This window comes from Camarhynchus parvulus, chromosome 6 (genome assembly GCF_901933205.1).
Source record: "Camarhynchus parvulus chromosome 6, STF_HiC, whole genome shotgun sequence".
In the NCBI taxonomy this organism is placed as follows: Eukaryota; Metazoa; Chordata; class Aves; order Passeriformes; family Thraupidae; genus Camarhynchus; species Camarhynchus parvulus.
Window position 1 is genome coordinate 9340128 of NC_044576.1, and position 13829 is coordinate 9353956.

The following is a 13829-nucleotide window of genomic DNA, read 5'->3' on the forward strand; positions in this document are numbered from 1 at the left end:
CCCGGGGGAGACTGAGACTGGGTATCAGCAAAAGGCTCTTCACCCAGAGGGTAGCTGGGCACTGGAACAGTCTCCCCAGAGAAGTGCTCATAGCGGCAGCCTGACAGAGCTGAAGAAGCATTTGGACAACGCTCTCGGGCACATGTAATTTGTAAATTGTTGGGAGGTAATTTGTGAAATGCTGGGAGGGCTGGGAACGTCCTGTGCAGGGCCAGGAGCCGCAGATCCTTGTGAGTCCCTCCCGACTCGTGATAGTGCACGATAGCACGTCAGGAACCCGCGCCGCCTCCCCGGGCAGGGCAGGCCGGGAGCGGGCGGAGAGCCCCGGAATCCCCGCAGCCCCGCCGGGCGGGACGGGGCAGGCGCGCCGCGGGCGGTGCAGTCCCGGCTCCCGCCCCCTCCCCGCGGGGCGACCCCTGAGGCTTCGAGGGGCCGGGGCTGAAGGCACAAAGAGGCGACAAGGTTTTTCCTCTGATAGCTTTTATTTGCAGCGCGGAGCTCCGTCCGTGAACGAGCTGAATGCGCGTTACCAGCTTACACTTCAGGGCGTACATATAGACAGATAAACATATTTCAGTAGAGACAAAACATAACAGGAACAACATGTGCTATAAATACACATTTACATTTGTCATAAATATATACTTTTTTATAAAAATAAAAGTATCACTAAAATATTTCTCTGTCTTCTGCAACTCACGCTGTGTTGTCACAGCCGTGTCCTGCCAAATTACCCACGGCACAGGGGCTCTGGCAGCACTCCTGTCAAAGGAGCGAGGTCGGGCTCTTACGCCCTTGAAACACCCCTATTTTGAAATCGAACGTCTTTTACTTTTGATGACTTTGAACACGAAATTTCATTAAAACATTTGCTTTTTAATTTCTGCACACTGTGTGTACATTGGTGTACACCCACGGGGAGAGTGAAGCAATCACCTTCTGAAAGTTCTCTTGCAGGGGGCTGTGTGCCCCAGGTCCCACCAAGAGGCTTATTAAATTATAGCCACTTGTTACATTAATTACACCTAGCTTGTCAATCACAATTTTCTCTCTTTTTATACTGAACAACCTATTCCACAGTATTCTGGTTAGAAACATTTTAAAAGCTTCGTTTTTGGTTTCCATAAGTGCATAAAGGTGTGTATTTTTAAACTTCATAAAGGAACTTCATTTGCATAACACAAATAATTTTAAATTAGAACTTAAGAAAACCTATTTCCTGAAATCCTTGATAGATACAGCATGGGATCACACCACACAGGTGTAGGGAATTCTGTTAACTGAGAAGCAGTACAGTCCCTTGTGAAGCTTCTGCTGTCAGAGAAGTTTGTAGTGCCTGTGAATTTTTATCCATCTGTAATTTAACCAGAAACTTTCAATTTAAACAGACCTGAACTGAGCCTGAAGCTTCCTGCGCCAAGTCAGGTACCTTGCAGATAGTGCTTTTAGCACAGGTAGTGGCAAAGGTAGACCATGTACACAAAAGACTTCTCTGCAGGGACTGAGGTCATCAAAGCTGCTCCTTTCAGATATTCAGGCTGAACACTAAAACCAGAGCAGTAAGATGCAAGTACAGGATGAATAGGAAGTACAATCACTGGTCCTCAAGTAAAAATATATTGTCAGTATTTTCCACCACCAGTAGCTTGCAGAGCTGGAGAATGCAGAACACCTGTTACAGCAGCTGTAGACAACTAAGGGGCTCTTAATGATAAATTGGTATAAAGTACCAGGTGTGGGTGTAGAAGCTTCCTGAGTTCTCAGTGACTGTGTTGAGCACAGTGTCTGAGCTATTGTTAAGATTCCAGAGAAAAAAGTAAAATGAGAAACAGGTAATATTGGCAAATAACTATCTGTACTTATGTAGCTAGGAATACAAAATAAAAGTATATATTTAATTAGAAGAAAATTAATAAATTATCAAATAACTATTCACAGTATTTTTATACTCTTAAAATATGACTACAATTTTAAACATGTAATTCTACAAAAAATATGTAGTGCTACAGTTATGTTAGAAATGCAGAATGCTTTTGTAGTGAAATGATAGAAAAATTACTGGGAATGTTTTGAAGAAATTCTCATAACTATAGTATAGGAACAATTTAAAGCTTTATTTTGAACCGTGTATTCTTTGAGCAAACTTTTGGTCTCGGCAACAGTTTTCTTGGGTTTTGTTTATGCATTTTTACATCTTAACTTTTAAATTAGATTAGATGTTAGGAGCAAGTTTACTGTGAGAGCAGTGAGGCACTGGAGCAGGTTGCCTAGAGAAGTTGTGGATGCCCCATCCCTGGAAGTTTTCAAGGCCAGGTTGGATCGCTCTTGGAGCAACCTGGTCTAGTGGAAGGTGTCCCTGCCCATGGCAGGGAAGTGGGTACAAGATGATCTTTAAGATCTCTTCCAACCTAAACCATTCTATGATATCTTTGGGGCAGCTTTTATGCTATAATATTATTTATGTAATCTAAAACCAGATTTCATCTTTGATTTGAACCACAGCTCACAGAGTAATAAAACATACATATTTTTCTGTGAAATATAATAACTTTAAAAAAATTAGCCTAGCTCTTAATGTCTGCAAATCATCATAGTTGATTTATTTCAGCATAGTTACATGCTCTAATTGATTATCAGGCCCACTGCCCTTTCACACATGGGGTTGGGGATATCCTTTATCCAGCAGGCTGCTTAAGTGCATGTATGCACCTCTAAAGAGGCAGTAAAATAGTCATGGACATATAGAATCTCCTGAATTTGTATCTAGAGTTCTTAAATAGAAACATATTTGCATCTCTAGGTAATTGCAAAATTCCATTCTGCTTTTAGGCTTCAGAGTGCTTAAACATGTGATTGTTTGATCTACAAAGGAAGAGAGAACATCACTCTCCACAGGCAAGGAAGCTATCCCTGGCCAGGCCTCAGAGTGTGTTCCAGCTTGTGCAGCACGGGATCTGCACTGGAGTTTGGAATTGAGTGTCTTCAGTGAGTGAGTAAGTTGTGTCCTAACAATGATACTGAACACCTCTAAGTAAGGCAGCATATTTGACCTCACAAGAAAGTAACTGGAAATATCAGTCCCTGCAAGGATTTATAGGGAATGAAAAAGATAATTAGAAAAACCTCAGGATAACGTTGACATAAAATGGGAATTACCAGACACTATATATTACCACTTTCCTGGTTGAATTTACTGTCTATTGCAGAATATTATACCCTATATCTGCTATTTAAAAATATAAAATATAAATCCCTCCGGGGGGGAAGGGATGATGCAAAGCTGATATGAGTACCAGTACTGGTATTTATAACTCTAGCTGGAGACTTACTTATATTGCAAATTTACCTCTTCATTCTAATTATTGCTCTTTGATTTTGTGTGGTTGCATTCACTCTCCTGCCAGTCACAATGACTAAATTAATTCCAATGCAAACAGAAAAGGTCTTAAGTAGGATTGAATAGTACTTATGTTTTGTGCTTTGCCACTCTGTCAGGGTGGATTTTGCTCACTGATAGAAAGAAATAATTAAGTCAATTCATTAGGGACAAAATTCTCCCAATTCTCTGCGATGGATCATGTCTCTTATATGCTGCTTTCAGAACAGGACTGTACTTGAGACCAGTGCAAACCAGAATAAAAGCTAAATTAATTCTGCAGCATTTTTTGATTGGGGTAAACATGCAAACAGTTGTGTTATATTCCTGAACTCTGTGGAAATGCACAGGGGCCACTCTTTAAAAAATATTCCGTTTTTCTTATATAGTAAATAGACTGGTGGTATTAGACACTCTTCATGCAAAAGTTCAGGATATAATGGCATCAGCCTATTATTTACAGTTTTACTCTCAAAATTCCCAATAGCGGGAATTTCTTTTTTTCTTTACATGCAAATCTTGTAGTAATAGATGTGAATATTTTAGAACTACTTGCAGGGGATATTAATTAATTGGTGTTCCTTAGTATTTAATTTATGACATATCCATATAACTGACTCAATTTTTTAGGTGATAAAATGGCACAAGTTAATTATGGTTAGAAATGATAGTACAACACATACTTTTATGACTTACTCCTTCATTTCAGTCAGTGAGACCAAATCTTTTTTTGCTGACTCGTAAGCAAGAAATGGTAGTTTAGTACACAGAGCTGTAAATGTTGGCAACAATGAGAAACAAATGACACTTTGGTTCTACACTATTATATTACTAGTATTATCTTGCCTTTGAACAGCTATGTCATGTTTCTTCCTGGAGTGGGTCCAGGAGAATCATTCCTACAGCCTTAGCGCCGGTGGTCACTCTGCAGCTGGGTGGCTGCGTCTTGTTTAGCAGGTGGCTTTGCTGTAGTAGAGCTGCATTTGTTGCACAGATCTCTCATTGCTAGGAGACTTTCTTCCACAGCTTTTGCAAACATGCCTGAGGAGGTTTCCTTACATTCCTTAAAGCTTGAGATGCAGAATAATAAATGCTCTGGCTGAGGGTTGTAACACGCTCCATATCCATTGGGCACCACAGGCCCATAGCAGCAGAACATTTCCATAGTAGTAGGAACCTGGTTGTAGGAAGAAGGGAAGGAGTGATTTCTGATTAGTCAGGGCACCTAAAATCAGCTGCTTAGGAATTAGGAAAAAGAGAAAAAAAATGCTACAAATGCTGGTAATGTGGTGGATCCAGCCTTGTGGAGTATCACTGTCTCCAGAAATCCAGACCTGGAGATGATTTACCTTGGAAGGCAAAGGCTGATCTCAGTATAGAATCTCATTGCTCTGTTTGTTTGCTATGGTTTAAAAACTGGTGTAATTTGAGGTGGCTATAATGCATCTCTTTGCTGAATTTATATAGATATTTGAAAGCTAGAAGATTTGTTATTGATAGGAATTTTATGTAATCCTTGTACATAAAATGGATACGTAAAACTTCTTTAAGGTTTTTAATTTCTTAAGGTTATGTTAGATTTGTAATGTGAAGACTGCATTACATTAGAGAAATTAGCATTGTCCATTTCTAATAATAATTTATAATTTTGATGCTCAATAAAAATACTTTAATGCAACTAGGCATTCTATTATACTGCAGTTTAATCATGGCATGATATGGCAGTGAAACACTTTCTTCTGCAGAAAATAAAAGGTGTTAGAAATCTGTATGTTTCAGGCTTTGTGTTCGTGGACCTTCTCAAACAACATTTGCCTTTTTAATGGTGTAGAACAGGCCATTAGTCCTGCTAATAGAGCCATAGAATTGTCAGATGAATTTGCTGTGCAACAGCCGAAGGCCATAAAGCTATTCAGAAGCACTCTTTGCTCATGGATAGTTTCTTGGAGAATTTATGTAGTAGCATGTTTGTTACATTCACTCATGTCTGAAAGCCTACAAACATTATGACAAGATCAAATTACTTATTAAGGTTTTATGCTGTAGCATGATATCGCAAGTCTCTTTCTGTTGCAGTTAGGTTAATGTTTCAGTTAATGAATTCCTACATAGATTTCTTTTTTCATTAGGACTACATAGATTTCTTTGTTCATTGCTACTACATGCAATGAAATATTTAATTTTTTGGCTCTATGATGTAAAGTTGCTTCCTTATTCAGAACATTAAGTGTAGGAAGTATTGACTCTTACAGTACCTTTGTATGTGCAAATACATGTAAATCTGTAAATGTCTGTAAGTCTTAAGTTGCATGTCTGCATGGGTTGCTGTCCTACAGCAAACAACAGAAGGCTCTCAAAGATCTTAAATGTAGCAATTTTTAAGAGTAAAATTTCCTCGTGGCTCTTGGCTTTCTGTTTCTCAGAGTGGCAGTCCTTCTGGCTTGTGGCTATACTGTCACTGGAGTAAAGACTGCTCACTAGAGCTGTCATCTTAGGGCAAGGAGGAAAAGAAGGGGAATGGGAGTATATGTAGTTTGAAAATTGAACCCTCATGTGAATTTTACTAGTTTGTTTGTGTATGTTTCCAGAATTTCTGCAAAGGACATTGAAATGTTGCCTTTGAAGTGATAACTGCAGTCAGTATTTACTGTGCTGATGAACCAAAACAGGATTGAAAATGTGGAGGAATTCGTGGACTTCTTGATGATACTGCTTTTGTTTGCTTGCCTTTTTTACATTATTTTCATTGTGGGCAACAAGGTCTGGCAGAACCCAAATGAATTATGCTTTGCTTGGCAAGACCAGTGAACAGGAGACACTCACCTGGCTGGTTGAGAGGATGAACCGATTGCTTGTCAGATAAGTCTCATCTGTAAATATCTCTGGCAGCTCCTTGAGGTGTTCCCGTGCCACCTCTCTGAGCCCTAGCAGGTGATTGTCTATTGCCATTCCAGTGACAGCCTGTGATAAGACAACAGCATTTAACTGAGTTTGGAGGCATTTGGACTGTTATCGCCTAGTGCTCTGGTCAGAGCTGATGAACTTGGTTTGAGTGATGTAAAGCCTGGAATGTTCAGATGTCACTCTGAGTATGTACTCTGCTGAAGATCAGTAACTAGAAATTCGTATGGTGCTCTGAAGATTTACAGATTAGGAAGGAGACAGTCTTGATGTGTATTGTGTGCTGATGTTATCTGTGTGCTCATTGTCTCTCAGAGCTGAACATCATGGGCTGGGCTTCTAAAGATGCTGAGGGGAGCATATGGGACAGCAGAAATTTCTAAGCATGTTTTGGAATTTTCTGTGCATCATTTGGATTATGTTTCAAGGTGGAGGGCTCCAAAACACCTCCAAATTGGAACAAGTCTTCCATCACCTTGCTGCCTGCATCTCCCTCTGGCAGGTAAAGCATTCCATGGAATGTAGATCCAAGGATCTCATAGGTGTCTGCAACAGGCTGAACAGAACAACAGATAGATTTGCCAGTGACCTATCACAGATCTATGAGCAAACCCCACTGCTTGGGAAAACTGGACTCAGGGACTGTTAGAAGCAGTGGTGGCAGCTCACAGGAGCTGCTGCTGAGCCTGCAGTGAGTCCCTGCCATCAGCTGCCTATGCAGGTCTCTGCTCTGTCCAGCTACCACATGCTCTAGACTTAAGGCATTTATTAGCTTTCAGAGCTTTGCCCTACAGTAAATGTGATTGAAGATGGCTAATGGCATAAAAATTCAGCACTGGGGGCTTGGCAGACAGGATAGTTACAGAGCTTTGTTTCTTTAGAAAAACAACCCAAAATTTGGCCCAACCAGGCAGGAATTGCCTCAGATAAATAAGTGTTCAAAATCCTTCAGTCCAGGTTTGTTCTTGCTGGTAAAAGTACTGATTTTGTGGACTGAGCTGCAGCTCTTCTGAGGCCCAGGCTGAGGTCATGTAGGAAGGGCATGCCGAACTAGGGACATTGTACTGCCCTGAGGGCAGAGCTGACATCCCTGTGGCACAGGACCCTTGTAACAAGGGGAACAAACAGCCTGAGAGAAAGCAGGATTTAAAAAAGAGCACGAGCTTGGTTTGCCTCTTAAGAATGAAAAGAAAATAAGAGCAAAGAGCAAGTTTGTTCTTTTTATGAGAAGAATAATTTTAACCACTGCTAAGTGCCTGAAACAGGCGGTTGGGGGTGCATAGCTTGGTTTAGCTTATTAATATCAAAGCACCCTTTGGTAAAGGAGCTATTTGTTCATCAGCCCAGACAGAGGAAGGATGCTTGCAAAAAGCTAGCATACATCTGTGCTATGCTTATGGTTTTTTTCCCATACAGGGAAACTGACTTGATAATCAAAGGAAATATTTTGCTATCACACAAGATTTATAAGGCTGTTAGCAATGACATTTTTGCAACATAGATCAATGTCATGTCTGAAGAGAGGCTGAGACAGGCTAACGAAATAAACTGTGAGTCAACGCACAGGGAAAAACTGGGCTAAATTGAATTTTAGAGCTCCACTTTTAACATAGCAATGCTACTAGTAAGCCTTAACAAGGGAAATAAAATCATTAAATTGCTTTTTGTTTTATGAAGTAGATTTTTTTTTTGTTTTCTTAGGAGCTATTACATTTCAGTCAGTTATGCACAATTTGGTCAGACCATCTAAGTCTTACTCAGAGTTTAAAGCCCTAAAGATTACATTCTGCTATTCTGAGAAAGAAGGGGGAGCTTAGTAAGTAGAAATACCTGGAGAGCTTTTTAAATTTAAAGATAAATTATTTTTCCAATGGAAGTTTTAATATTTCCCATGAGCTACACTGGAGGCTGAATTTTTAACAGTTTCTGGATTTGAAATAACTTGGAGGGGAGAATTAATGCATGTCTTTCTTTTTTTCCTCTCTCTTTTTTTGTTTTTGGGTTTGGTTTGTTTGTTTTTTGTTTGTTTTTTTTGAGAGCTGTTGCACAGAAATTCCATTGGTTGTGACCCAGTAGACCTTCAGTGTGTTGTGCTCATTATGAGGTTACCCTAAGATGGTTCAGGGGAGGCAGCTGCCTTGAAGTAAGACTTGGCTCCACTTTACAGAACACGTGAAGTCTCAGCTTCTGAGATGTGGGTTCTCAGCACAAGGCTTGAAACCCAGAACTGTTTTTCTTCCCTGCTTCTTCTGTTTCACAGTCCTGCCTGAAAACAACACTTTTCCTCTTCAGGGCTCAGAATATACCTTTAAAATCACCTCTGAAGGTGAATGATCTCTTGAATATTATGAACATTCAAAGAGTAATCAAAAATATGGGTTTATAGGCAATGGTCTGAGCCAAAACTATGGGCAACAAATTCACTTATCATAGCTGGTTATTAATATTTATTAATTTCATTAGTGGAATGACTAAGTTGTTTGTAGAACAAGTCTGTGCTTTGTCTTGGCACAGTGGGATGTAGAGCATTACCCAGATTGAATTGTCTCATTTTTAATCAACAGAAAATGAGTTGTATTTGATATTAAACTGATTTCTTCACTCAAGGGCATCTCTCCCTTTTATTAGACACTGCATTCAGGTCTTTAAAAAGAAAACTTAATATAATCACTCCCTCATTGTTAATGATTTTTATTAGAAATGGCAGTTTGGAATACCAGAATACAAGTCCATCTGAGGATCAGGTTCCAGATAGGGACCTCTATCATCTAGTGAAGAGAAATATAAGAAAATGCAGAGATGGTTAGTATTAGGCTTAGTTTTTTTTAAGTTGAGGTTAGTTGAATATCTCTGTTTGGACCATTAGAAATGTTCCTGAGTGCGACATAGCAGATACTTTCTATCTCCTAAGATTACTTTAGGAGATGCCTAAATTTTTCTAGTGTTTAAATAGCTAATGACTGTCTTTGTACTTTTCTTGAAAAAGCTGACTAGTTCTTATTCAGACAGGCAGTTTTTTACTCACCAGAACAGAGTAATTAGTCTGAGCTGCAATTGCATCCTTAAATTTCTGCATCTTCTCAGAATCCTGTTGGGGCAATCAGAATATATGTATTATTGAATCAACTCTAAAAGAAGTAGCATCTTCCATCAATTAACCAAGAGCCAAATAGCAAGCACCCCAAAAGTCCTTTGCTCTTGGCTCAGGTATAAGTACTTTGATAAATGAAAAGCCACAGAAATCAATGCCCTGATCAGCACCAGCACCTGATTGTGCAAGGGGAGAACAGGTTTCATGGTGGTGCATTGTTTGATGTCAAGAAAAGGTTTGCAGTTCCTTTTGTGTGTTTCTTCCATGGATTTTGGGGATGTAGGTTATTACCAATAGAATCACTGTGTTTGAAGTAGGGAAACTAATTGCCTAGTGTAATTCAGTATTTTCAAAACACACAGGCAGTGTACCTTCTCCAGAATGGTTTATCTAGACAATGACAGTGATATTAATGAAAGCCATTACTGATATTTTACTAGCCAGTCAAAAAATTACTCCCATGTGTGAAAGAGCATCTAGAACTTTCCAAGGCTGCATCTGCAGATGCCTCACATTTCAGATAACAAGCTACTAAATTTTAACTCCTGTCAAAAGGCAGCCTTTTATATTAAGGGAAGGATCTTAAGAAGTGTTGCCTTGCTGTACATCAAGTCCAACACTGCAACTTTGGGAGACCCTGAAACAGCCAGAAATGAGTGGGTCTCCAGATAAACAGGGGACCTTCAGCTCCTACGGACGATGAATGATCTTTTGAACAAAGAATTCATTTTAGAAGCAAGTCAAGGTCACCAGCAGGGACCTTCAAAATCCAAAGTGTGATATTTTTTACAAGGCTAGAGCTAGGCCTTAGTTCCCTTGTACAGATTAAATTACCAAATGCAGTCTTTAAATCTGATTAATTTACAGCTATTCAAGCAATCCCTAGTGTCAGTAGCTGCTGCTTTTACAGCGAGTGTCAAATGCATGAAATATTTCTCCTGCTGAAGAATCAATCTGGCTCAATCAATCTTTAGTGACTGTTCAAGCTATAGTTTGAGGATAATTTTTTGTTTGTATCAGAAGAAAAAAATGTTTTTTAATTGGATTTGAATTAGTGGCTATTAACAAACAATATTTTGGGGAGTTCAAGGCTACTTACACCAGGTTGTGCATCTCTTTGTCCAGAAAAAAGAATTAACCCCTTCACATTCAGAGCAGTGTGTAGGTCTAAAGAAATCTCCTTGGAATAGGGTTGTATTAAATTAATTTTCTAATGCTTCTGTGATACTAATATATATGTAGTTTTGCGTGGAAAGATGAAGATGTTCACATCAAAACAAAGATTTATGAATGTCTGTTGGAAAGAGTAATCCCTGACTAGTATAAGTGTCCTTTGTACCTCTCAGTGGAGAAGAGGCCAGGAAAACTATCACTGGGCTGGTTTGCATTATGATTACAGGTTTTCCAGGGGAAATGAAACCATCATCCCCCCTATTCTGTATGGCCAAGGCATGCAGTAGAAAGATATGGGGGCTGAGACTGAGCTTCATCTAGACACACATGCTATTCTGCAGCTTGCTCATGTAAAACAGGACAGTTTAGGGGGCTGGGAAGAGGGAGCATGATCTGGGTGGGAAAAAGCTGACAAATGCCAAAGCTCATTGGGAGAGTGGCAGGAGTCAGTAAGTGTTGGAAGAAGGCAGGAAGGAAGAGATAGTTCCAAGGAGCTAGAAAGATCTATTGAAACAACATGGTAAGAGCATGCTGGCTTCTTCCAGCAGCACAGTCAGTGTGCCACAGTGTGGGCTGGGACTATGCTGAGTACCCAGGTGGGGACAGGAAAGTGCACAGAAAACAGGAACTTCTGATGAAATGTGATTGAGAACCATCTTGTCAGACAGGACACTGATAGCAAATAAAAACAGCCTCTTCTTGCCTACTGTGTGGTAGTCACTATTATGTGCAATAGTATGGTCATAGTCTGCCATGAATTACCCACCCAACAGTGGGAGTTACTGCAGGTTTTTTGAGTTATTTTACCATGGAACTTACTTGAACTTTGTCCATCAGGAGCTAAGTTCTGGGAATAATAACGTTAAGGAAATTGAAGAAGCTGTGAATGAAGAGAGGACTTACCTGGGCAAATTTTCATAATCCTCTGGGACATTAGATCTTGCTTTATAATTTTTCATTAATTTACACCTAATCTATAGCCCAGCAATGATTCTAGCAATGTTATGCTAAATTCTGAAGAACAACCATGTGGGCTGTTGCCAGTGGAATGGGCTTACTGTGAAAAATAAACTGTATTGTGGCAGCATTTTGCATCTAAACAGCCACCTGGAAATTCCCTGTACAGCAGCGCAGTGCAGTGGGTGGAAGTGGTGCAGAGACATTGAGGGAGGCTCTCCAGGGATGGTGGGCAGGACAGTGCACAGGGCTGTTTGTGCAGCTCTGCTCCCAGCTGCACCTCTTTGCATCCCCATCTACTCTGTACAGTGCTCATGCTTCTGGCAAACAGATGGTGGTGGCTCAAAGAAAGGCAATTTTAATTTTTATTTTTGCAGTATGGTATCAGGACAGTTTGGAGAGTTGTTTGATTAGCTTGGTGAAGCTTTTCATCATCAAGGTTTAGCTCCCTTGATGATTCTATAGGACTTAGTCTTTGGTAGAAACATCCCTTTAAAACAAAAAAGATCAGCCAGAACATATCCACATATCCAGAAATGAAAGCATGGGAATTACATCACATATTGCAGGCTGCAGCAGACCTAACCACTGCAGGGGACCTGCCAGGAATTCCCCTGGTGTGGCAGTTTAATGATCCTGAACTTTGCATGCTCAGCCTAGATGTCTCCAGGGAACTGAATTTGGATCTTATGATAGAACATTCATAAGAAAGTACTAAATTTAAATTTAGATATTATGTTTCTTATAACATCATGTTTAGGTACCTCTGAATCTTTTGGATGCTTAAATAAAAGAAAGGGAATTTTTATATTTAGCTTAATGGTTGGTCTGTACAAAAAGCAAAATCCTGTAATGCTTGCTACCCTGCCCTACGCCTTTATGTTCTCAGTTAAGAGTTAAAAAGTGAGAGACTGGGGGCCACAAATGCATTATTTCCTTGATGTTTTGGCAAAGAGGACAGAGGGAGCCAGCCCAACATACCGACACGGCTGCCTTGTCACCTGCCATTGCTTTGACAAAAGCCAATGCTTCCAAGGTAGCAGACCTGATATTCTCAACCCGGCCCTCGTCAAAGCGGCGCAGGGAAGCGCTTTCATAGGTTGGGACAAGCCTCCTGTGGCACCTGAGAGGGTGAAGGAAGAAAAACAAAGAATGGTTATTTTCAAAGAGTCATAAAGACTAAGAGAAATATAGGCTTGGTACATTTTATAGTTACAGCCACACTTTTATTTCTTGCACAGTATTCATCTTAATGTTGATAGAACGCTGTAAGAAACTTTAAAAAGATGGATGCTCACTTGTCTCTAATATGAAGAGCTGCATACAGCTGTATATGTTTTAGTTATGCATTGCCAGTAAAAAATGACTTGTTGTGTAAAAACAAGGCTAGTGAAACAAAAATTTACTGAAAGATCTCAAGGAATGTTTTATTTGTACTGCATCATAAAATAATTGTGTAATTAATCATTTACTTATGGGCTTGAAATACGTTTTATTTAAAACAAGAGAAAATGCACCGAGTGTGTGAATGAAAAGAAGAAAACCAAAAGGGGAATAGGGTGTTTTTTGTGAGCTGGAATAAAACCCTCAGAGCAATTTGAACAGATTATGAATATTGTTACTTAATTTGGGTCCAGGTATACAGACACTACTCCTTGCTTCAGGAGACAGACTGTGTCTTTCAGTTGAAGCAGGTGGTCTCAGAATGCAACTGTTCCCAAAGGTTTTTATGGAAACATGGGATTTATATAATGGCTGGGATCCAGATTAAAATCTTGGGCTAGGTCATTGTTGCAGTTTTATTAATGGCATATGCAAAATGGATGTTCAATAGATGTTAAAGGAGTACATGAAATGTGTTAAGCATTTCTGGTCTTGACCAGGTAAAGATCACTCTGGGATTTAATTTGACATGATATAGAATTATTTGTGTAATAGGCTGTTCTGCAGGAAACCATGCAACCTATCTCTACCCTGGAGTTCTGGCAATGTAGAAAGAAGCTTTTAACTTTGATAAGACCGTGGGGATTAGGGGATCTTATCAAATCTTGGGATGCTTGTGAAGAAGGGAACAGCAGTAGTTACTGTTCTGTGTAGGAACTAGAGTTCCTACCCTCTATGTGCTGTGCTGCAGGGGATGCTTTTCAGCCTGTGCCAGAGATGCATGTGTGGTTACTGCCATGATTCCTCCCAAGCTACCCACAAGTCAAGGCAGTGGTGTTTCTGCCCCAGGGAGCTGGGCTCCCCAGCTGCTGCTGCTCCAGACATCCCTGCCATATTCCCTCACCTTCTCAGTGCCAAGCACAGGGACAGCTGTCAGGAGGGTACTGG

At 40.1% G+C, this 13829-nt stretch overlaps 1 protein-coding gene across 1 annotated transcript in view; it reads right to left on the bottom strand.

Moving 5' to 3' along the window:
- Window positions 1-4009: 4009 nt before the first annotated feature.
- CHAT (choline O-acetyltransferase) overlaps window positions 4010-13829 on the bottom strand; it is a 31576-nt gene continuing 21756 nt past the window's right edge. Inside the window, exons 11-14 of the mRNA XM_030951422.1 lie at window positions 12480-12621; window positions 9303-9365; window positions 6200-6337; window positions 4010-4553 (exon numbers count right to left, since the gene is read on the bottom strand). Coding sequence (XP_030807282.1) covers window positions 4284-4553; window positions 6200-6337; window positions 9303-9365; window positions 12480-12621 — 613 coding nt within the window. The 3' untranslated portion in view covers window positions 4010-4283. The remainder of the gene's footprint in view (window positions 4554-6199; window positions 6338-9302; window positions 9366-12479; window positions 12622-13829) is intronic.